Source organism: Oncorhynchus kisutch, linkage group LG22 (assembly GCF_002021735.2).
Source record: "Oncorhynchus kisutch isolate 150728-3 linkage group LG22, Okis_V2, whole genome shotgun sequence".
Lineage (NCBI taxonomy): Eukaryota > Metazoa > Chordata > Actinopteri > Salmoniformes > Salmonidae > Oncorhynchus > Oncorhynchus kisutch.
The window spans coordinates 33,062,223-33,088,417 of record NC_034195.2 but is presented as its reverse complement, the minus strand read 5'-3'; the positions used below and the strand labels follow the sequence as shown (position 1 = coordinate 33,088,417).

Genomic DNA, 26,195 nt, shown 5'->3' with positions numbered 1-26,195 from the left:
GCAAGGGCTGCCGCAGCAAGGGCTGCCGCATTGTTCTCAACACCAATATGCTGGTTAACTTTGCTATTATGCACATAGCAACATGGTTTAGGAAATGGTGCCAATTCAACAGCGTGTTTCAGTACTGTGGACAGCGACTGCTATCCAACACGGGAGAAAGCGCATTTGTTATACAATAATCATATTTTTTATTTGTGTTGCACCATTGTTGTTACGTAATATAGGCCTAAGCATATGCAATTTCAGTAGCACATGTCTTAAGAGTGATGACTGTGCCATCCCCACAACCTCCACAGTGGATTAGTCCACTTAGGCACAAATCATACAGCTTTCTTTTACACCATGATTTCTTTTGGGGGCTACTGTTCGACTGAAGAAATCTCGGTCGACCAGCAGTCTATCGACCAAACAATCGACCAGACGACTAAATGGGGTCAGCCCTATAATACACTCACTCACACATGCACTTACAGACACACACACACAGATGGGTACCTTCATGTCGATGACAGTCTGTAGAGCCTTGGTTTTTGTGGACTCTGGGGTTCCCTCGTATCGACGGTGCAGCTCCTAAAGAGAACAAGGTCGTTACGCTCCACACGTTGTCTACTACACTCCAATCAATCCCTAATAGTTTGTGTTGTGACCCAACTTAAGCTCAATTTGTTACCTCCCTCCCTCGGAGTCCCTCACCTCTCGTAGAGCAGTAGTCTCCCTGTCTCTCTGGTCCAGTAGGGACTCTAGATGGTGTCTGTGCATCTCAGCATCAGCCAGTCTCCTGGTTCTCTCCTGGTCTTCCTCTGACGACTTAGCCGACGGCCCTGGAATATAATACAATAATATGGCCATTTAGAAGATGTGTTAATAGAAAAGCATTACTAATACAGCCACTGTGTTTTTTGGCATGGTATCCCACCTTTGCTTTGCAGCATCTCCAGTAGCTTCTTGATGGACTCATCCCTGGCGCCCAGGGTCTGTTTCTGGGTGTCTATCCTCAGCTCCATCTCCTCCAGGGTCTTTCTGAGCAGGAACAGCTCCTTGGCCTGACGCTCGTGGTCCCCGTGCAGCCGACGGTAGTTCTCCTCCGTGGGTTCAGAGGTCAGGGCCAGGTCACGACCTTGGCTGGCAGGGTCCTGCTGAAGCAGCTGGTTCAGGTCTCTCTGTATCCTCAGTTCATCCTGCAAGGCCTGGACCGTCATATGGAGGTGCTGGGGGGGAGGGGGGGGGGGGGGCAACAGAGAGAGAGACAGAGGTTATCTATTTATGTTTCACCTTTCATTTCAGGGTGCTGCATAAAATAAGATTCAATAGGATTAATTTGTTTATTTATCAAATAGAAGGGGAGAGAGAAGGAGAAGTGGAGCAAAGGATAGGAGGATACAGCAACTAGTAGGACACCATCTACTCAAATCAGGGCATTCCCATCCAGTGGTATACAGAGTGAGCAACAGTACAAATCAGCCAGCATTCATTCTTTGGAGCCTGTACTACCACAGTTTTTTGACAGACCAGCTATGTGACAGAAATACAATGCTGTGTTCTATTCTCTCATTTGGATCAGCTGGGAGATGTTTCAGACAACAGCACAAAAACAAGTCAGTGCCTGTATCCAACGCTCTCCTCCTATGCCACTCACTATGTCTCTTTCACTCATTCACCCTCCCGCTCACTCTCTCACCTTCCCTCATTCTCTCTCCTCCTCCCATACCCAGTGACTAAGTCTGACTCACTGAGATCTCGTTCTAAGAGACAACAGAGAGGTGTTTAAAAAAAGGTACAGTTCAGCCATTTTGATCTCAAAATCTCATTTCTGGATAACAAGTAGCCCTTCACACTCATATCTGTATATGGGTTGGAAATAGCAGATTTGGGCACTGATAAGCGCCTAAATGGTAATGCAGTGGCTGTACAGTAACATGCTATAAATGACAGAGCTCAGACTGCGCTTCACAGCGCTGTATGACTGACAGCCGTTCTGAACTTGAGAACTGCACGTGACAACAACTTGCCCCTATCCCTTCCACTAATTGGACAACTTTTGAAAAAGATGTCTGAGTGAGGGAAATGCTGTAAATTAAGAGGACTCTATTGAGAGATTAAACGTGGAGTATAAATAAATACCGCTTTGAGATCATACAAGAAAGCCACATTTCCATATCATAAAACTAATGTCATATACACAGTGTCAATGTTGATGATCACCATGTCTGATGTAGTTACAAGATGACGTGGTGTCATACCCTGGGTTGTTCAGAACAGAATGAGACTATCTATTGTGAAGAAAATTTGCAGCGGAACACGCACTTGAATGACCCAGTACAGTTGTAGTGATGTGTTTTGGGGATTTAAAAAGATAATCCATGACTCCTTTCTGACTCCTTTCTTTGCGCACCAAAATTACGATCCGTTTCTCTGAATTGCCTTGTAAAAGCCTAACACTGGAAGATGGTATTTTATAAATTACGATCCGTTTCTCTGAATTGCCTTGTAAAAGCCTAACACTGGAAGATGGTATTTTATAAATGACGATCCGTTTCTCTGAATTGCCTTGTAAAAGCCTAACACTGGAAGATGGTATTTTATAAATGACGATCCGTTTCTCTGAATTGCCTTGTAAAAGCCTAACACTGGAAGATGGTATTTTATAAATGACGATCCGTTTCTCTGAATTGCCTTGTAAAAGCCTAACACTGGAAGATGGTATTTTATAAATGACGATCCGTTTCTCTGAATTGCCTTGTAAAAGCCTAACACTGGAAGATGGTATTTTATAAATGACGATCCGTTTCTCTGAATTGCCTTGTAAAAGCCTAACACTGGAAGATGGTATTTTATAAATGACGATCCGTTTCTCTGAATTGCCTTGTAAAAGCCTAACACTGGAAGATGGTATTTTATAAATGACGATCCGTTTCTCTGAATTGCCTTGTAAAAGCCTAACACTGGAAGATGGTATTTTATAAATGACGATCCGTTTCTCTGAATTGCCTTGTAAAAGCCTAACACTGGAAGATGGTATTTTATAAATGACGATCCGTTTCTCTGAATTGCCTTGTAAAAGCCTAACACTGGAAGATGGTATTTTATAAATGACGATCCGTTTCTCTGAATTGCCTTGTAAAAGCCTAACACTGGAAGATGGTATTTTATAAATTAGCTAGTCATGTTGGAAATAGAACAAGCTTAAAATGATGGTCACCTGACCTTTCACAGATAGCGATTTCATAAACAACAGTCATTGTGTGATGGTGAGGATGCAGGGTTGTGTTCCAAACAAAACAACTACAAGTGTTCTTGCTCTAATTCCTCAATGGCACAGCTAGGAGAGAGAAAAATAAATAAACACCTTTTAGTTGAGTCATAAAAGTGCATTGAAATTACTTAGGAACTGCACACACTTTGGAGAGGTGTGTGGCCACTTAGAGACAGACACCAATTAGTCCGCTCACTGAAACCCTTGTCATTTTTTGTGTAATCTTACACCTACTCCACATTCCCCAGGAATAGTCTTAACATGTTACTGAATGTACAGTGGGGCAAAAAAGTATTCCAGAGTATTTTTAAATTTTGTTATCAACAAATTCTGCAAAAAGTACAGTAAACGTAATATACACATAAAAATGAACAATGTAATGTTTAGATTCAGTCTTGGGTCAGGTGAACAGTTGTGTCCCCAACTTTAGTCTAATACTTTTCCCATAATCTCTCAATTGTTCCCTTTCAATTGCTACTATGTTTATGCATATGCATTTCATATTTATTCTGGAAGAAACATTTCAATTTAGCTCTATCTATAAAGGCCAATTGATAGGACTGTAAAGGATTGTTTTTGTTGAAAAAAATGGTCAAAAAGAAACAAAAACATTGCTCCTTAGCCAAGAGCAATTTCTCAAGCAAGAATTTTGCTAGGACTGTTTGGGAGTGGTCTAAGTGGGGAGGGGAAGGCAGAAAACTAGCTGTTATTGGCAGAGAGTTTTGAAACGGTTTCTTACTGGTCTATTAAACTAATTTACCACCTGGTGATATCACCAGGCCAAAACACAACCCCATCAAAACAAGCTGAAATTTCAGGTATTTTCAAACAGCTCTTACACTAAAAGGGCATTATCATTTTCACAATGTTATTCTAACCTCAGTGTGGAAATGTTTTTAAACCACAGCAAAAATCATGTTTTTGACTGCACTTGACCTTTATGAGATAAGATGCAGCAAGCTGATCTAAACATAACACACACAGTAAGCAAGGCTCTGCTACAGAGGGTCAAATCTACAGCACAACACACATTGTGGTACAATGCTGTGGGTCAAACGTACAACAAACACTAACCTCACTCATCTCCCTCCCTCTCTTATCACATATCTGTTATAGATCCACTTTAATTGTTGCCAATTAAACATATTTTACATTGAACATTCTGACATGACAAATGGTGTATTTGAATGGAGAGGCGAGAAGTGTTCAGTGAGTAACGAGCAATGTAAATTAGTTGAGTATCAGTGGTGCTACAGCAGGAGATGGAATATGACAGCCATTTTACAGCGTCTGCCACGCATTCAAAGACTAATAGCAGTCACTTATCACTGCGGATGAGGGGGATCAATGTCTTCTATTTTATACTAGGGATTACAAGAGAGCTGCAGCCAACGCACACACACACTGCATACACGAACATACATCCACACACAGCAGGTCTTTCTCTCTCTTTGTTCCTCTACAGTGGTCTCTCTCTTTCTCCCACTCTCCCCCCTCTTAACACTTGCTCTCTCTCTCTCACACACACACACATACAAACGGGAGAGTGCTTGGCAGTGTGAGGGACTGGACGTGGATGGTTAGACGGACAGTAGTGGGGCATTAGATAAGTGTGTGTGTGACTCAGCAGGCCATAATGGGCTGGAACAGAAACACCAAATTATCCAGATCAGCCCATCGACTCCACTAGTCATTAAAGACATGCCTTCTGTCAGGGTGCAAGTGTTCAGAGGGGAAATACATTGATTTGATTAGTGAAGTACAACACGAGGTGAAAAATCCTCCAGGTTTTCCAGACACCTGGCTCATACCAGATAGTTTCACTTGTAGATGATACACTAGCCCTGAAACAGAACTGGTCCCTGTTTCTTATACACTTAATCTCCTGTTAAACCAGGATTGTGATGCCTGGAAAAGCATTGCAAGAGCTAAGGCCAAAATGAGCATAATGCACATCTGCACACAAGCGCACACACCTATGTTAGAAGTCCGAAGGTTCAAGTGCAGAAAATCTCAGACCCAACAGTCACATATTTATACACACACAGTGATGGAGTGCTGAGCTGGTCATTAGACTAAACCAGGGGTAGGAAACTACAGTTTACGAAACTACATTCAGCTCTGGGATGATTTTTGTCTGAAAATCTTCTGTTCTTTCGACAAATCGATTATAGCACTGTATGACATTGACTGATGTAAAAAGGGCTTAATAAATACATTTGATTGATTGGTCGACATTTTTAAACATGCATTTTTCCATATATAGACAGACCCTATGTGTCTTAATAAAATCTCCGATATTCATTGAGCTTGTCTGATGTTTAAGCTTAAGGTTTGATAATAATACAAATGCCTCAAGAGGGAGCCAGAGATCTAGACAACTAGAAGAAAAAACATAATCCAACTATTCTCCTCCCACTCCAGCAGGCTTTCAGATTCTGCCATTACTCTACTGAAGTTTCCGTTGTTAGGCTACATGAGGAGTAGGCAACCTTTCTCATTCTCTATTTCGACCTATCTGCGTGCAAGTCATGGTTTTCATATGCACATTTTTTGAAAGTTTCAGTTAATTTATAATAACGTCTTCCTATCTCAAAATAAATATCATGTGGTTAATCAAAATTCTATCCAAATTAAAATGTTACAAAGCTAAAAAGTAACTTATATTGCTATCTATGTAGAAATAGCCTAAATAAAGTTAAATAAAATCATTGCAGCCTGCAGGTAGAAAATAATCAGATAAAAATAAATATTCTATAAATCACATCGTTGCAGACAGGCCATGTGTAGCCAAACTTGAAACATTGCATCAACTATTAACTTGGGTATGGCCCGAAGCTTGCGCTAACGAACTTGCAACTTTGCATGAAATATTCTGGGCCCTCTAGAGTTCCCTGCTATAGTGAGCTCGGAACAGACATGGCTGTAGGCTATTTGCACAATGGAAAATAAACCGTTTTTGACTTTGGCAGGAGCTTACCGGAGATGAGTACAGGCAACTCAAATGTTCTACTGCTTGAGCTCCTGTTGCTCTTATAGAATATTAACTCAAAAGTATTGTGGAACTCCTGCACCTAAATATAGACAGTAACAGCACCCAAAATGAGTACAGAAACATATTTCAGTCCAAGACAAGCACTGATAAGATATAAAATAGGCCTACCTGATTACAACATTTGCACTGGATAAGAGCGTGACATTGTTCCCTTTCATGCTGAGTGGTTATCGAAAGGGAGAGAGCAGAAAATATTTTTCAAATACATTGAGCAACTATTGTAATTCTCTATGGATGCAAAAACAGACTCTGTATGGTTGCTGTTTGAGGTGAAGCAAACATTACGTTGAGACGCTCAACAGGTCATTAGTGGTGGTGTGTTAAGCCAATCAGAAATACTATCAGATCCCAAAATGGACACATTTATATGCCTACAGTGCCTTCGGAAAGTATTGAGACCTTGACTTTTTCCACGTTGTTAGGTTACAGTCTTATTTTAAAATGAATTAAATATATAATTTCCCTCAGTAATCTACACACAATACCCCATAATGATAAAGCAAAAACAGGTTAAGAAATGTTTCCAAATGTTTAAAATACATTAAACATTTTTTTTTAAAGATATTCACACCCTTTGCAATAAGACTCGAAATTGAGCTCAGCTGCATCCTGTATGCATTGATCATCCTTGAGATGTCTCTACAACTTGATTGGAATCCACCTGTGGTAAATTCAATTGATTGGAAATTATTTGGAAAGGCACTGTCTATATAAGCTCCCACAGTTGACAGTGCATGTCAGAGCAAAAACCAAGCCATGAGGTTGTTGCATGGCGCCGACAGAGATGGTCGCCTCGCTTCGAGTTCTAAGGAAACTATGCACTATTTAGTTTTTTAAAATGTATTATTTCTTACCCAAGGAAATCTTAAGTCTTATTACATACAGCCGGGAATAACTGTTGGATATAAGAGCAACGTCAAATAACAAACATTACAACTTTCCCGAAGCGGATCCTCAGTTCGGACCACCACCCAGGACAATGAAGATAATTCCAGTAGGCGATCAAAAACACCGCAGTAGGAGCAGATGGAGCGGCCACCTGGCCAGGCTCCGTAGACGTGCACATCGCACACTGCTCCCAAGTATACTACTAGTGTCCAGCCTATTGACAACAAGGTAGACACATTTCGAGCAAGAGTTGCCTTCCAGAGAGACATCAGAGATTGTAACATTCTCTTTTTCACGGAAACATGGCTCTCTCGGGTTATGTTGTCGGAATCTCTTCAGCCACCGGGCTTCTCCATCCATCGCGCCGACAGAAATAAACACCTCACTGGGAAAAGGAAGGCGGGGGTGTATGCTTTATGTTTAACGACTCATGTAATAGTAATCATAACATACAGGAACTCAAGTCCTAGAATTCCTTACAATCAAGTGCCGGCCATTTAACCTACCAAGAGAATTCTCGTCAGTTATAGTCACAGCTGTGTACATTCCCCCTCAAGCAGACACCAAGACGGTCATCAATGAACTTCAATGGACTATACGCAAACTGGAAATCATACATCCCGAGTCTGCATTTATTGTAGCTGGGGATTTTAACAAAGCAAATTTGAGAACAAGTCTTCCTAAATTATTACAGCCCATTGATTGCGCTATGTGCATGCGCAATACCCTCGACCACTGCTACTCTAACTTCCGCGATGCATACAAAGCCCTCCCCTGTTCTCCCTTCGGCAAATCCGACCACGATGCCATCGTGCTCCTTCCATCTTGTAGGCAGAAATTCAAACAGGATGCACCAGTGACGAGAAACGTTTTGAAACGTTTGACCAAAGTTAAACAATTGAAGGGCAATGCTACCAAATACTAATTGAGTGTAGATAAACTTCTGACCCACTGAGAATGTGATGAAAGAAATATAATCACTCTACTATTACTCTAACATTTCACATTCTTAAAATAAAGTGGTGATCCTAACTGACCTAAAACAGGGAATTTTTACTTGGATTAAATGTCTGAAATTGTGAAAAACAGGGTTTAAATCTATTTGGCTAAGGTGTACAGTATGTAAACTTCCAACTTCAACTGCATATACTGTATTTTACACCATCTATTGCACCTTCGCCATCGCTCATCCATATACTTACACATACATTCTCATTAACCCCATTAGATGTGTATTAGGTAGTTGTTGGGGAATTGTTAGATTACTTGTTAGATATTACTGCACTGTCGGAACTAGAAGCACAAGCATTTCGCTACACTCACATTAACATCTGCTAACCATGTGTATGTGACAAATATAATTTGATTTGAAAGGAATTGTACTTAGAACATAGAGACAAGATTGTGTCAAAGCACAGATCTGGGGAAGGGTACCAAAAAATGTCTGCAGCATTGAAGGTCCTCAAGAATCTAGTGGCCCCCATCATTCTTAAATGGAAGAAGTTTGGAACCACCAATACTCTTCCTAGAGCTGGCCGCCCGGACAAACTGAGCAATCGGCGGAGATGAGCCTTGGTCAGGGAGGTGACCAAGAACCCGATGGTCACTCTGACAGAGCTCCAGAGTTCTTCTGTGGAGATGGGAGAACCTTCCTGAAGGACAACCAACTCTGCAGCCCTCCACCAAATCAGGCCTTTATGATTGAGGTGCCAGACGGGAGCCACTCCTCAGTAAAAGGCACAGGACAGCCCGTTCGGAGTTTGCCAAAAGGCACCTGAAGGCTCTCAGACCATGAGAAACAAGATTCTCTAGTCTGATTAAAGATTGAACGCTTTGGCCTGAATGCCAAGCATCACATCTGGAGGAAACCTGGCACCATCTCCCGGTGAAGCATGGTGGCAGCATCATGCTGTGGTGATGTTTTTCAGCGGCAGGAACTGGGACACTATTCAGGGTCGAGGCAAAGATGAACGGAGCAACGTACAGGGAGATCCTTGATGTAAACCTTCTCCAGAATGCTCAGGACCTCAGACCGGGGCGAAGGTTCACCTTCCAACAGGAGCACGACCCTAAGCACACAGCCAAGACAACGGGCAGCTTCGGGGCAAGTCTCTGAATGTCCTTGAGTGGCCCAGCCAGAGCCCGGACAAAGTCAAGGGGTCTGCATACTTTCCGAATGCACTGTATGCATGTATGTATGTATGTATGTAAGTAATGGGGAATTAATAAACAATCTGACCACATAAATTGGCTTTTAGTCTAGGCCTCCACAATGGATTAGTTCACTGAGATGGCGCAAAGATTTATATATTATAAGCCAAAGGTTTGGACACACCTTCGCATTCAAGGGTTTTCTTTATTTTTTACATTGTGGAACATTAGTGAAGTCATCAAAACTATGAAATAACACATTTGGAATCATGAAGTATCCAAAAAAAGTGTTAAATCAAAAACATAAACATCCCTTTTTCAGGACCTTGTTATTCAAACCATTTGTAAAAATCCAAATAACTTCACTAGATCTTCATTGTAAAGGGTTTAATTAAACACTTTCCCACACAATTAATAATCACGTACCTGTGGAACGGTCGTTAAGACACTTGCCTACCTTCTGTAAGCTGTTAAAGGTCATAGTTATGAAAGCTTAGGACACTAAAAGAGGCCTTTCTACTGACTCTGAAAAACACCAAAAGAAAGATGCCCAGGGTCCCTGCTCTGCGTGAACGTGCCTTAGGCATGCTGCAAGGAGGCACGATGACTGCAGATGTGGCCAGGGCAATAAATTGCAATGTCCGTACTGTGAGACACCGCTACAGGGAGACAGGACGGACAGCTGATCATCTTCGCAGTGGCAGACCACGTGTAACAACACCTGCACAGGATCGGTACATCCGAACATCACACCTGCGGGACAGGTACAGGATGGCAACAACAACTGCCTGAGTTACACCAGGAACGCACAATCCCTCCATCAGTGCTCAGACTGTCCGCAATAGGCTGTAAGAGGCTGGACTGAGGGCTTGTAGGCCTGTTGTAAGACAGGTCCTCACCAGACATCACCGGCAACAACGTCGCCTATGGGCACAAACCCACCGTCACTGGACCAGACAGGACTGGCAAAAAGTGCTCTTCACTGACGAGTCGCGGTTTTGTCTCACCAGGGGTGATGGTCGGATTCGAGTTCATCGTCGAAGGAATGAGCGTTACACCGAGGCCTGTACTCTGGAGTGGGATCGATTTGGAGGTGGAGGGTCCGTCATGGTCTGGGGCGGTGTGTCACCGCATCATCGGACTGAGCTTGTTGTCATTGCAGGCAATCTCAACGCTGTGCATTACAGGGAAGCCATCCTCCTCGCTCATGTGGTACTCTTCCTGCAGCCTCATCCTGAAATGCCCTCCAGCATGACAATGCCACCAGCCATACTGCTCATTCTGTGCATGATTTCCTGGAAGACAGGAATGTCAGTGTTCTGCCATGGCCAGTGAAGAGCCCGGATCTCAATCCCATTGAGCACATCTGGAACCTGTTGGATCGGAGGGTGAGGGCCATTCCCCCCAGAAATGTCTGGAAACTTGCAGGTGCCTTGGGGTAAGAGTGGGGTAACATCTCACAGCAAGAACTGGCAAATCTGGTGCAGTCCATGAGGATGAGATTCACTGCAGTACACAATGCAGCTGGTGGCCACACCAGATACTGACTGTTACTTTTGACCCCCCCCTTTGTTCAGGGACATACTATTACATTTCGTTGGTCACGTCTGCGGAACTTGTTCAGTTTATGTCAGTTGTTTAATTTGAAGTTAATACAAATATTCACATGTTAGGTTTGCTGAAAATAAACACAGTTAACAGTGAGAGGACATTTATTTTATTGTATATTTCATATTCTTAAAAGTAGCCACCCTTTGCCTTGATGACAGCTTTGCATATGCTTGGCATTCTCTCAACCACCTTCATGAGGAATGCTTTTCCAACAGTCTTGAAGGAGTTCCCACATATGCTGAGCACTTGTTGGCTGCTTTTCCTTCACTCTGCGGTCCTGCTCATCCCAAACCATCTCAATTGGGTTGAGGTCGGGTGATTGTGGAGGCCAGGTCATCTGATGCAGCACTCCATCACTCTCCTTCTTGACCAAATAGCCCTTAGAGCCTGGAGGTGTGTTTTAGGTCATTGTCCTGTTGAAAAACAAATGATAGTCGCACTAAGCCCAAACCAGATGGGATGGCGTATCGCTGAAGAATGCTGTGGTAGCCATGCTGGTTAAGTGTGCCTTGAATTCTAAATAAATCACTGACAATGTCACTGGCAAAGCACCCCCACACCATCACACCTCCTCCTCCATGCATCATGGTGGGAACCACACATGCAGAGATCATCCGTTCACCTACTCCACGTCTCACAAAGACACGGCCATTGGGACCTTAACTCTCAAATTTGGCATCATCAGACCAAAAGGACAGATTTCCACCAGTCTAATGTCCATTGCTCGTGTTTCTTTGCCCAAGCAAATCTCTTCTTATTGGTGTCCTTTAGTTGTGGTTTCTTTGCATCTATTCGACCACGAAGGCCTGATTCACACAGTCTCCTCTGAACAGTTGATGTTGAGATGTGTCTGTCACTTGAACTCTGTAACGCCTTTATTTGGGCTGCAATTTCTGAGGCTGGTAACTCTAATGAACTTATCCTCTGCAGCAGAGGGAACTCTGGGTCTTCCTGTCCTGTGGTGGTCCTCGCAAGTGCCAGTTTCATAATAGCGCTTGATGATTGTGACTGCACTTGACGAAACTTTTAAAGTTCTTAAAGATTTCCGGATTAACTGACCTTCATGTCAGTAAAGTAATGATGGACAGTTGTTTCTCTTTGTTTATTTGAGCTGATCTTGCTATAATATGGACTTGGTCTTTTACCAAATAGGGCTATATTCTGTATAACCATCCCTACCTTGTCACAACACAACTGATTGGCTCAAACACATTGAGGAAAGAAATTCCACAAATTAACTTTTAACAAGGCAATTAACATGGTTAATTCAAATGCATTCCTCATAAAGCTGGTTGAGAGAATGTCAAGAGTGTGCAAAGCTGTCATCAAAGCAAAGGGTGGCTACTTTGAAGAATCTAAAATGTATTTTGATTTGTTTAACACTTTTTTGGTTACTAAAATGATTCCATGTGTGTAATTTCATAGTTTGGATGTATTCACTATTATTCCACAATGTAGAAAATAGTAAAAGATAAACCCTTGCATGTGTAGGTGTCCAAACTTTAGACTGGTACTAGATATATACACTGCTCAAAAAAAATAAACGGAACACTAAAATAACACATCCTAGATCTGAATGAATGAAATATTCTTATTAAATACTTTTTTCTTTACATAGTTGAATGTGCTGACAACAAAAATCACACAAAAATGATCAATGGAAATCAAATGTATCAACCCATGGAGGTCTGGATTTGGAGTCACACTCAAAATTAAAGTGGAAAACCTGATCCAACTTTGATGTAATGCCCTTAAAACAAGTCAAAATGAGGCTCAGTAGTGTGTGTGGCCTCCACGTGCCTGTATGACCTCCCTACAACGCCTGGGCATGCTCCTGATGAGGTGGCGGATGGTCTCCTGAGGGATCTCCTCCCAGACCTGGACTAAAGCATGAGACATGAGACATGATGTCCCAGATGTGCTCAATTGGATTCAGGTCTGGGGAACGGGTGGGCCAGTCCATAGCATCAATGCCTTCCTCTTGCAGGAACTGCTGACACACTCCAGCCACATGAGGTCTAGCATTGTCTTGCATTAGGAGGAACCCAGGGCCAACCGCACCAGCATATGGTCTGACAAGGGGTCTGAGGATCTCATCTCGGTACCAAATGGCAGTCAGGCTACCTCTGGCGAGCACATGGAGCACTGTGCGGCACCCCAAAGAAATGCCACCCCACACCATGACTCATCCACCGCCAAACCGGTCATGCTGGAGGATGTTGCAGGCAGCAGAACATTCTCCACGGCATCTCCAGACTCTGTCACATGTGCTCAGTATGAACCTGCTTTCATCTGTGAAGAGCATAGGGCGCCAGTGGCGAATTTGCCAATCTTGGTGTTCTCTGGCAAATGTCAAACATCCTGCACGGTGTTGGGCTGTAAGCACAACCCCCACCTGTGGACGTCGTGCCCCCAAACCACCCTCACGGAGTCTGTTTCTGACCGTTTGAGCAGACACATGCACATTTGTGGCCTGCTGGAGGTCATTTTGCAGGGCTCTGGCAGTGCTCCTCCTTGCACAAAGGCGGAGGTAGCGGTCCTGCTGCTGGGTTGTTGCCCTCCTACGGCCTCCTCCACGTCTCCTGATGTACTGGCCTGTCTCCTGGTAGCGCCTCCATGCTCTAGACACTACGCTGACAGACACAGCAAACCTTCTTGCCACAGCTCGCATTGATGTGCCATCCCGGATGAGCTGCACTACCTGAGCCACTTGTGTGGGTTGTAGACTCATGCTACCACTAGAGTAAAAGCTAAATGCCTATAATTTCCACCTGTTGTCTATTCCATTTGCACAACAGCATGTGAAATGTATTGTCAATCAGTGTTGCTTCCTAAGTGGACAGTTTGATTTCACAGAAGTGTGATTGACTTGGAGTTACATTGTGTTGTTTAAGTGTTCTCTTTATTTTTTTGAGCAGTGTATATAAACGTCATCTCACTGTCAACTGTGTTAATTTTCAACAAACTTAGCATGTGTAAATATTTGAATGAACATAACAAGATTCAACAACAGACATAAACTGAACAAGTTCCACAGACATGTGACGAACAGAAATTGAGTAGTGTGTCCCTGAACAAAGGGGGCGTCAAAATCAAACCGGTCTGTATCTGGTGTGGCCACCAGCTGCATTAAGTAATGCAGTGCATCTCCTCCTCATGGACTGCACCAGATTTGCACCAGAAAACACTAAAGTTTTCGTAACTGTGACCTTAATTGCCTACCGTCTGTCTGTAAGCTGTTCGTGTGTTAATGACCGTTCAACAGGTGTATGTTCATTAATTGTTTATGGTTCATTGAACAAGGATGGGAAACAGTGTTTAAACCCTTTACAATGAAGATCTGTGAAGTTATTTGGATTTTTACGAATGATCTTTTAAAGACAGGGTCCTGAAAAAGGGACGTTTCTTTTGTTGCTGAGTTTATAAATACTTTCAGATGGCTACTTTTCTTTCCATTTATAATCTAATGCTGAATTGCAGGTTTTGGAGAATATATTGTTGTCTGCAAAGAACGTCCCAGCGGCGTATATGCATGCTCATTTTTCAGGTGATATTCTGATTTAGAATTGCTTATAATTTCTGGTTAGATTCATAGTCTCTCCACTAACTGTCCTAATTGCCCCATTTTTAAAACCTCCTATGATCAGGGATTGAGTCTGTTGGAGAGGATCAGCTTGAGCAAATTGAGGTGTAGAACTACTGATCTACAAATAGTATTTCCTGACAAATATTAGTCTTTGTGCAATTAAGATTCGTAAGCTACGCCTGCCTTGGTTTAGGCGATCCCCCCCAAAAACCCTCCTGACATTGAATGATTGATTGGAGACAGTTTGTGTTAATTAAAGAGCATTTCCTAGGATTTTCCGCCTGCAGCAAATCCAGTGGATAATGCTGGTCAAAGAGAAAACCCACAAAAAACTATCAAAACACCTAGACTATAGGCTATAACCCGTCCTGTGCTTGAGGTAGTAAATTGCCGTCAACACAAATCTAGGATCAGATTATCTAACCCCCAATCCTTTCTTTCACAATTACATGGATGAAAAATGTCACACACACACCTGGGTCTCATCCTGCACCACGCGGTACTGTTCCTTCCAGACAGTGATCTTGGACACCTCGTCCTTCCTTAGGGCTCTCTCCTTCTTCAGCTCAGGGCTCCAGAAAGTCTTGATGGAGTTCATGGAGGAACTCAGCTTGCTCTCCTTAATCTCCACCTCACGACGCAGCAACTCGTTCTCACGCAGAACCTGAGGGACCAGCGGACTCCGTCAGTAAAACAAACACACATACACACACTGCAAATACAAAATGTTTTCACACAAATAGAAGAACACTCAACATCAAAGTCAAACTAGATCTTCTTCTCAAAGTAGGGTACATGTCATAAGGAAAGTTCGTAATAAATCGTTTGACATCACAGCATTGAGCTTTCCTTGTCCATTGTCATTCTACAGACAGACTAACATTACCAACTGTGGCTACTGACCTCTTTGAGTTGGGCCTGCAGGTCCAGTATGGTGTTGTCCCGGGCCTGTCTCAGGGAGTGAGGGACCGTGGAGGCCATGTGGTGATCCCCAAAAGCCAGGGCGTCACCTGCCATCATTCCCCCAGGGAGCACAGCGTTGGCCTGGGCAGATGTGGCGATGTTGGGAGTGCTAGCTGCCACCCCTCCACCCCCTCCTGCGCTTGCTCTTGACCCGTAGGTCACCCTCTGTCGACCCATTGTGGTCATCTCTCGACCACTCTTGTTAACGTGGTCGGACATGGCAACCTCGTTGTCGCTCAGGTACATGGGTCCTGAGGTGGCATAGGCGGCATTGAGGGACTGGATGTTCTCCATGGAGAGGGTCTTACCCCCCGCTCCGCCTGGACCCCCTCCACTGCCCCCCGTGCTGTTGGTGCGACGGTGGCCCATCCGTGGGGAACGGGGGAGATGAGGGGAGCGACCCGAACCCTGGCTGCTCCCCCCATCTCTCCCTCCGCTGTGGTTGGCATCCGCTCTGCCCACGGAACGGGAGCTGCCGTACATGTTCACTGAAGCAGAGGAGTGAACGTATTGATGGTGGGAATGAAGAGGTGCAGTGTCTGAAATGTGAGGATGTAGCTTTGCCTAGTGTGTGTGTGAGAGATTTTGACAGCAGATCTGTGAGTTTGTGCTGACGTGTCTCTCTGTTCCGGCTTCAACTGGAGTAAGTGAGCGCTTGATTCATGTGAAATTGTTGAGCTCTCTTCACGCTCACTCACTCTCAGAAGGGACTGGGTGACAGCTGTTCTTGGAGCGAGAGAACAGCCACTCAGAGAGTCCGCACACAGGAAACTGATCTGGAAGAAGGAACAGAGTTTAAAAGGGATCATCAGCAGCTAGATATTGCCTGACTAGGTATCTCTCCTGACATGGGCATGTTTTCAATACAGACTCCTTTTGTCGTACAATATTCCATAGAAGGCATCCAGACCTTATGAAAGTAGCACAATATTCCCTTAATCTTGTACTAAATCAAATCTAGTGATGCTGTACATAACTGGACATTTCTGCCATCCATTGTGACCGTGTGGGGAGATAATCAACCCTCCAATTAATGGCAATGCATTTCTTAGCCGCTATAAATGCTTGGTTACATAGTTTCTTCTGATAACAGTCTCCAGTATCAACATTTCCAAGCAAACCAAAACTGAGAGAAGGGAGAATCTGAAGACCTGCTGAGACAAAATAAAATACTCTTTGCCAGAATTCACCTAGCCTTCATAAGAGTATAACATATGCAAATATGACCCCTTCTGTGTTTTACACCTCCAGCAGAGGAATTCGATTTCTGAGTGCATGAGATTCAGTTTCACTGACATATAGTACATTATATGGATAGTCTTAAACTGCAGTAAATTATGTCTGAGATTATATGAACATGACTGGGCATTCAAACATATAAGTATCCATTCGGCATCATCAATAGTGTCTACCAGGTCTTCCTCATATTTTTGTTTTACATGTTTTGTGTCATCGGGAAAAGCCTCGATCAACTTTAGAGGTTTGTCAGACTGCCTTAAAATAGTTTCAATCTTTGAAGCTCCTGGTTTGTCCAGTGTTTTCTGCACAGAGAATAAAGTGTAATCTCAGCACCGTCACACACTGGTCTTCTCTGGTTGCTTGACCCTGCTGAGACCCCTGTCACCATCTGATCCTTCTCAGATGAGGCATGTCAAAGATTTACCTTGATGTACATTTATACATTATATTATCCAAGAATAGAATCAATTGTTCAATAATTGAAATGACCATTCTTCCTAGGTCCCAAACTGAAGCCTACCCATCAACTCAAGATGTAACTTTGTATCCATTCATTGATTGATTGCTATATTATACTGCAAAATTCATCTTTCCTGGCTATCTGGCTTTGCTTGGACATCTGTCACCATCTGTTCCTGCTAATAAATGATGAGCATAGTGTTATGTACTGACTGTTCACCATGACAGTGAAGCCTGTAGAGCTGTTTATACCGTGTCAGTGTGAAATGAAGGGAATTAATGAAGGAACCTGGCAGATAAATAACTTTACATTGCTATACTGACTAATAAAAACTCACAACGCACTATCAAAAAACAGAATATCAGGCTACAAAACATTTCCATACACACAACAGTTGTTAGACACTGCCACCTGACTGATAGCCAGAGGCTAGAGCTGAACTGGCTGTGGTAGCATTAGTTCATTCACTTCAGACAGAACTTCAGTCGAGAAGGGATGAAACACTAACGTTACACGTCAGTTAAACTACTAGCTCAGCACTGGGAATAAATATTTTTTTTCTGTTAAATCAAACAGCAGTTACCTTGCCAGCTACATCAGTCAAAGAGTAGCCAGTTTCTGCTTTACTTGCTTTGACATCTCAGAGAAAAAGCAATAGGGGCGCATGTGCGTTATGCTATGTATCACGTGATCTGGCTAATGTCGGGAGGAGCGCCCCTTTTCAGTTGTATCAAATGACAGCGTTGTGGCCCCAAAAATGCTACAGAATTTGCGCAGAAAAACACTATATGCAGAATACATTTCACCACAACAATTTCGATTGCAGACTCCTCATAAACGTATGCACAGTTAGTTGGCAGGCTAGTTACAGCTAGCAGCAAAAGCCAAGTTAATATGGCTGGGTTATCAAGCGTTACAATGTAACGTTTTACCGCAATATCATTTTTTGTTGTAAAGTAGCATCTCTTTGGCAGCACTATAATGAGCAAGGAAGCGTGCTACATTTTCTTGTTCACTAGGTGAATCGCTACATTAACTGTGTTGGATACACCGACCTAAAGGGTTGGCCATTTAAACCTTGGGAATAAAAAAAAATGGGTGCAGGATATGCAGCTGGTCCGAGGCGAGGGTAATAATACAATTGTCAACTTAGATGGCAAGACGTCTAAATAATTTAGAAATGGACAACATCTAAAATGTTTTCTTCGTTGGGAATACAGGCAAGGGGCTCAGGAGCCACCGAAAATCTCCCTCTCATATGTATCCCTTTCTCCTCCTCCATTGCTTCAGGGTTGAACATTATTTAGGGAGTTTTCCTTCATTAAAAGTAAGTCGCTCTCCCGTAAAAAACTAACACAAATGCCGTAATCGACAAAAGCTCATAATATCCCGATGAATACTAATTGATAAATACCAGGAATAGGATATGGTCAAGCAGAACCCATTTTTTTGTTGATTAGCAATGAACACAATGATTATGAAAATCACTTTTAGAGTGAACTAACGTACTTTGCTGTAGCTATGTCCGATGGGGTCAAGTCAGTTTGCTGTATCCTGCGTCAAATGGAAAACGGCTCCATATACGGACATTTTCCCTTATTTCTTCTGCATACCTCTATCCGATTTTACCCTATTTTTGCCAACACAACCAGCGGCTTTCTTCTTCAGCAGCGTCTCGTCAGCTACACTAAAAAAAAACTATTTCCGGGTCACAGAATTTCTGACATTTTCTAAATAAAAGTTTCCCATGTAATCGTACAAAAGTGTCAATAACCTGTATTTATTATTCATGATATATGAAAAATAATTTTCTAAACATTAACAATATTTGTTCATGTTTAAGTGACATTTAAAAAAAAACATGTTCCAAGGTCAAATAAATGCCCCCACTGCAAGTAACTGTATATGAAATACATATTGGCTTATAGAGCAAAAACTATTCGAGGTGCAGCAGTAAAAGTATTGTAGGGAATACTCAGTAGGATCTGTAGAATGTACATGGTGTCATTTCATGGGGCTCTGAATAACAAGGAGTGTTGCTGGCATTTTACTCTGCCTATTACATTGGCCACAATGTGCATCCCTGTATATGGAATATATATTGGCTTATAGAGCGCGCCTTTACACATTTAAAATCAGCCCATGGCCAGCCACGTGTTCCAAATGCATCAGGTCATCATGTTAAAGTATAATAATCACTGCAAAACCTAAAATATCCATATGATTACAGGGTAAAGTGAATGGTGGCCTCATCTGCAGTACCAGGATTCCCCTCGAAGGTCAGCGTGACCTGGAGGTGGACATTCTCTGCTTCCCCAAGTCCTACAGAATTGTTGGATGTAGCTATGAAAATGTTTAATAGTAACAATATGGAGATGTATTTGCGGCGCTGCTGGAAAATAGACATAGAACAAGCCACGGCAAGAGATCTTGACTTCTGTGTCATACGAGCATGCAAAAGCAATTTAATGCGACAGGCTTGTGAACTTTGTAAAAAACTTACGTGGTAAAGATGATAGGTATAGAGTTAGCATGTTCACTGAATGTTGAAAACATTACAAAGACTGACCAGGTGAATCCTTTCCATGACAGACTGACCAGGTGAACCCATGTGAAAGATATGATCCCTTATTGATGTCACTTGTTAAATCCACTTCAATCCATGTAGATGAAGGGAAGGAGACAGGTTAAAGAAGGATTTTTAAGTCTTGAAACAATTGAGACATTCATTGTATATCTGTGCCATTCAGAGGGTGAATGGGCAAGACAAAATATATAGTGCCTTTGAATGAGGTAGGTGCCAGGCGCACATGTTTGTGTCAACAACTGCAACACTTCTGGGTTTTTCATGTTCAACAGTTTCCTGTGTGTCCACCACCCAAAGGACATCCCGCCAGCTTGACCCAACTGTGGGAAGCATTGGAGTCAACATGGGCCAGCATCCCTGTGGTACGCTTTCGACACCTTGTCGAGTCCATGCCCTGACGAATTGAGGCGGTTCTGAAGGCAAAAGGGGGGTGGGGGAGTTGAACAAACATTCTAAAAGTGAACCATGCAGTTGAACAGACTTTTTTTTTTTTAAATCTCCCTGTAATACCAATTTGGTCTGACTTTTTGGCAGGAAATGTAGAGACGTTTTCAGCATTATCCAAGTCAAATCCAAGATAGAATAAGAAAAGTACAGCAATTAGTGAGGTAACGTTCAAAAACACAAGTGTGTTATTTCTTGTTGATACAGAACATAGAATTGACAAGTGTATTGTGAAATTGCACTCTGCATAAAGCTGGCCAGAGAGACATATGTGAGAAAATCTAATTTTGCAATCCCAAAAGGTAATGCATACTGCCGCAACCCGAGGAAAGCTGGGAGAAAAGGAAAAAAGCACCAAGGCATCTCCGTAGGTCTTTTCATATTCCTCCAGCTATACAGTCTAAATCATTCGGTCTTAATAAAAAGACAGGGATGAACAATGATCCTGTATTTATTGTGTTGTGAACCACATTCGGTCAATAGATTGAAATCTCAGTAGGATTTCCTGAATGATATCAAAATAACAATATGTAGATTTGAAAACAGAGCTGCAAACTGTTGGTTCAACTCCTCCTTGCAGTCTTTGTTACATCCCAGGATAGTGAAAACTACCTTCAAGCATCTTGACCCACAATCCATGACAGAATGTTCAGATATTAAAGATAACTTTGCTGCTCTCTTGTCTGCAGTTCAGAGGCCTGGATGCATCTTGAAGCACTGTGAGTTTGAGCAAGTTTTGATAGAGATGAACATGACCATTCCATCATTGGCATAATGTTTTTATATATCAATTACTCCCCTGGTTACAAGATTTGGGAATTAAAACAGTGATCAGTGCTATGCATACTCATAGCAGTGAAACTTGCAAAAACAGCATCTCACACAATGAGTATTACTTCGGCTCAATTTTTCAGGTTTGACTAAATACAGACACATCATCACTTGATATTCTAGTTAGGCAATTAATCACTAAATGGGGTGCACCCACAAAATGCAGTCAATGTGATGGTGTATTGATTAGACAGACTGTTTGTTCCACCACACCAGATATTCTTGTTATTTTTGTTTCCCGTGTAGCACCATCCAGTACAATGGAAATCCCAGTCATTGGCAGCAAGAAACAGATGTACAGATTAAGCTCTGTAATATCTCACTCGGGCACAAAATCTACAAGGGCGTATTTCTGGTCAGAACTGGATTTTGACACTTAAGATACGGGCAGATGACTTACACATTTCTGTTGGCACAGATAGGGAAAGAGTAGCCATGAGTACAGAAGGGGTTATATATTTCTATGAAGTAGTTAATGAGCCTCGGATGCAAACAAATTGCAATGATGTACAGTACAACCACTTGATTAAGAATCAGAGATTTATGTCATTCCCCAGTATGAATAATTTTCCAATCACTTTGTGATTTCCCAGTTTGAAGCATTGAATTCAGCGACATTTTCACAATCCATGGTTCAACTTCATTACAATCCAAGAACAACTTAATTACAGTGGTGTAAAGGACATAGTTGAACATTTTGTTCAGGAATTTCTACCTGCAAATTTCTTGGAAAATGGTCTGCTCTACACTCACAGTCTAAACATTTCCAGTAAGTGTGATGCCCAGGCAGTGTATGGCCAGACTACCAAACAACTGATCGTAGAACCCAGGGACATTTCCGCAGGACGCGTAGGCCAATACCTTTTTGGTTTGAATCAACAGAGCAGAGCATGTAATATATCTAAGAATTCAAAAGGCACTCAACATTCAAGCTTTTATGTAACCCATGCTCTACAGACTTTGCTTGTAAAAATAGACAGGGATAGGATCAAATTACCTAGAAGCTTTACTCTCCTTTGCATATTTAGCAAACATACATATACTATTTCTGGTCATCACATTTTCAGACAAATACCAATTTGTGAAACTGTATACATGTCATGACCAGTTTTGGCACGTAAACTGCACTGAGACATCAAAGTTGTCAGTTAGCTATAGATTAGAATTACTCAACAAATTGCTGCACAAAGACACATTTTGTCTCGTTGCATATGACCGGATAAGTAGAGGGTCTCCACTTTGGTCTAAAAGAAGTTATTCACTTACTGTATGCACTGTCAAATGCAAGGAATGTGATTCCTCTCAATTGGTGGCGTTTTGAGAATGTAATAATACCTGCGAATTTAAAAGCACATTGGATAATGTGTTTGTGCACAAATTAGTAAAACATTGAGTGTTAAAATAATGGACTCCTAAAAACAGTATGAGAAGGAACTGGAGGGCATTCTGCACTCACCACAGAAATATCTGGCGCTACAGTATTTGGCTTGACATGGAAAGGTTGTGGACATTGTTGCTTAAAGCTAGTGAGGGAGATGTGAGTCTCCAGCTTCAGAGATTTTTGCAATTCGTTCCAGTCATGGGCGAGCAGAGAACTGGGAGGTAAGACGACCAAAGGAGGAATTGGCTTTGGGGGTGACCAGTGAGATATACCTGCTGGAGCGTGTGCTACGAGTGGGTGCTGCTATGGTGACCAGTGAGCTGAGATAAGGCGGGGCTTATCTTTACACACACTCACACACACTCACACCAACACATATACACCCACTACTTATGCTGCTGCTATATTGATGATTTTGACTATTTATCCTGCTCTCAGTCAATTTCTCCTTGTCCCTGTCTACATGTACATAGTGTATCTACCTGCATATAGCAGGTAACCACTCCAGTATCCCTGCATATTGTACATTTGGCACGGACCCTGTATATAGCTTCATGTCTCGTGTTTTTCTTATTTCTTGTGTTTAAAAAAAAATCTGCTTCATACTATTTGATATTGAACACTGAATTGTTGGGAAAGAGCTAGCAAGTAAGCATTTCACTACTTGTGCATGTGACAAAACTCTAAACTAATTTCAAACTTCTGAGTAACTGTTGATGATCAATTTGATTAATTCACTTTAATGTGATATTTGTTATGAATAAAGTATGCTTTTTTGGACGAAGTGAACTTGCATCTCTTGCCCTTTTGAATAAACATGTTGTATCCACCAGAAGTGTCCACCAGAAAGATAAGATATTTGTCTTCTACATTATAGGGTATTTTGGTAGAACAATATATGAATCATATGACACAGTGCTATATTTGAACCATAGTGTTCAGGCGCCACATTTGAAGCTGTTTGACCACAGTAAAAGTCCAGCAACACTCCCTATAACTTAGCTTTTTGTTCGAACTCACCCTACTGAGTATTTTCCACCACACTTTATCTGAGACCATTATTAGACAGCCCAAAACAGTGTATTGCATTGGGGGCTAAAGAGGGGGAGGAGTAAAAAGACACCAACAATCTGTACGACACAGTTTCCCTCCAAAACTAAACATATTTCGTTAAAAGAGACCCTACTGAGTCTTTTCCACCTCACTTTAGCTAAGACAGGTTGTAAACTTGTTCCTTTACGGTCCAATATGTATTCCATATACAGTGAACTGTATTGGCGGCTATGTTCTGTTGCATGGGTAGACCTCAATAGTCATAAACTCTGAACGACCAAATAATTAGTATTTATCAGCAAAAGATAGTAAAGACAACTGCTGGGCACAGCACATAGCATTTCACAGAACAAGAATAAGACACATGAGGCTTTAAACCACTAGAGGGTGCTACTAGGATAAGACACATTAAAACTTCTTCAGGATTGGTGGGTCCCCTGCACGGGACGGTTGAGCTAATGTAGGCTAATGCGATTAGCATAAGGTTGTAAGTAACAAGAACATTTCCCAGGACATAGACATATCTGACATTTACAGAAGGCTTACATTCTTGTTAATCTAACTGCACTGTCCAATTTACAGTAGCTATTACAGTGAAAGAATACCATGCTATTGTTGGAGGAGAGTTGTAACGGTCGTCGATGGTGGAAGAAGGTGAGGACCAAGGTGCAGCGTGGTATGTGTCCATATTTATTAGAATGAACACGGAAATAACAAAAATAACAAAGAGAAACGACCAAAAAACAGTTCTGGCTGGTGCAGACACACAACAGAAAATAATCACCCACGAAACACAATAGAAAACAGGCTCCCTAAATATGGTTCTCAATCAGGGACAACAATTGACAGCTGCCTCTGATTGAGAACCATACCAGGCCAAACACAGAAATAGCAAATCATAGAAAAACTAACATAGACAACCCACCCAACTCACGCCCTGACCATACTAAAACAAAGACATAACAAAAGAACTAACCCCCCTCCCCCAAAGGTGCGGACTCCGGCCGCAAAACCTGAACCTATAGGGGAGGGTCTGGGTGGGTGTCTGTCCGCGGTGGCTCTGGCGCGGGACGTGGACCCCACTCCACCATAGTCCTTGTCCGCCTCTTAGCCCGCCTCCGTGGCCTCTTTAGAGCGGCGACCCTCGCCGCCGACCTCGGCCTGGGGACCCTAGCCATGGGTCAATTGAAAAAAAGGGGTTGATCATATAATCATCCAGGAATACATCTCAAGCAAACAGGAAATACATTAAAACTGTGAAAGGATCTGTAAGAACCAATTAACACTTTTAAGCATAGCACCAGTTATATAAATAACAGAGCCATTTCAGCCTCCCATGCCATGCATGTTCATCCCGACACCATCTAGAAGGCGGAGACAGCACAGGTGCATCAAAGATTGGACCAAGAGACTGAAAAATAGCTTCTATCTCCAGGCCAACAGACTATTAAATAGGCACCACTAGCCAGCGTCCTCCCAGTACCCTGCATGAACTTTATTCACTGGTACTAGCCGGCTACCACCTGGTATTCAATCCCACACCTTAGAGTCTGCTGCCCTTTGTACATAGTCATTGAACACTGGAAACTTGAATGTTTATATACTGTTTTACCCACTTCATATGTACAGTATATACTGTATTCTAGTCAAGGTTCATCCTATATAACTACTGCTGTACACACCTTGTCTATTCATACACTGCCCATAATGTCTATACACACCATCATCTACATATATATTTATAGTCTGGACTCTGACATTGCTCACTACACCGAGACAACATCTGCAAAATATGTCTACCTGACCAATACATTAAGATTTGTTTAAATGTGAAATTTTGATTTAAACATTTGATTTTAAATCTTCTCCACATTATAATATTCTTTATCTTATAGTAAGAAGTAATTCTCATTAGTTTAATAATTTCCTACATTATGCGCTATGACTATGCAGAGATGCAAAAAAATATTGATTGCAAATAAAATACAATGTTATTTGTCACATGCGCCGAATACAACAGGTACCTTTCTGTGAAATGCTTACTTACAAGCCCTTAACCAACAACACAGTTCAAGAAATAGAGTTAAGAAAATATTTAAATCAAATCTAATTTTATTAGTCACATGCAGTTAAAAAAAATACAGACAAGAAAAAGAGATACAAGTAACAAGTAATTAAAGAGCAGCAGTAAAACAACAATAACAAGGCTATATACATGGGGTACCGGTACGAGGCCAATGTGTGGGGGTACAGGTTAGTCGAGGTAATTTGTACATGTAGGTAGGGGTAAAGTGACTATGTATAGATAATAAACAGTGAGTGGGAGCAGTGTGAAGACAAAAGGGGTGCGGGGGGTTAAAGATGGCAGGAAGCTTGGCCCCAGTGTGATGTACCCAGTGATGTATTATACACATAGCGTTTATTCGCAGACTTTTATTTTGAAGGCAAAATCGTTAAACTGGAGGTCTTAAAGAAAGTTTCACCAATGTTGAATGTTATATTGTTTTTGTGCATCTCTGAATGACGTTCTGTCGATTCTCTGGGTCATTTTATGTTTTCATGAGTTGTCTAGCACATTTTTCCTATTTGTCTGCCTCTTTAGTCCAGGGTGCATTGCATCAAATATGTATATAATTTAACCGCGGTGCAGTTGTCAAGAAATGTTACAAAAAGGAGATAGGAATCCAATGAAT

At 42.1% G+C, this 26,195-nt stretch overlaps 1 protein-coding gene across 5 annotated transcripts in view; it reads right to left on the bottom strand.

Annotated features, from left to right (window-relative positions):
* Positions 1–18,906, bottom strand: part of LOC109867124 (ELKS/Rab6-interacting/CAST family member 1) — a 39,963-nt gene extending 21,057 nt beyond the window's left edge. For 4 of the 5 annotated variants that reach the window (XR_004204790.1, XR_004204791.1, XM_020456059.2 and 1 more), the window contains exons 1-6: positions 18,716–18,906; positions 15,448–16,283; positions 15,020–15,208; positions 917–1,208; positions 694–821; positions 496–570 (exon numbers count right to left, since the gene is read on the bottom strand). Coding sequence is in view for 3 of the 5 variants with exons in the window: in XM_020456059.2 (XP_020311648.1) it covers positions 496–570; positions 694–821; positions 917–1,208; positions 15,020–15,208; positions 15,448–15,990 (1,227 nt within the window). In the remaining 2 variants the exon portion in view is untranslated. Of the gene's footprint in view, positions 1–495; positions 571–693; positions 822–916; positions 1,209–15,019; positions 15,209–15,447; positions 16,284–17,789; positions 17,895–18,715 lie in introns of those variants that run through there. The other variant, XM_031801218.1, reaches the window with a different exon arrangement.
* Positions 18,907–26,195: the final 7,289 nt, after the last annotated feature.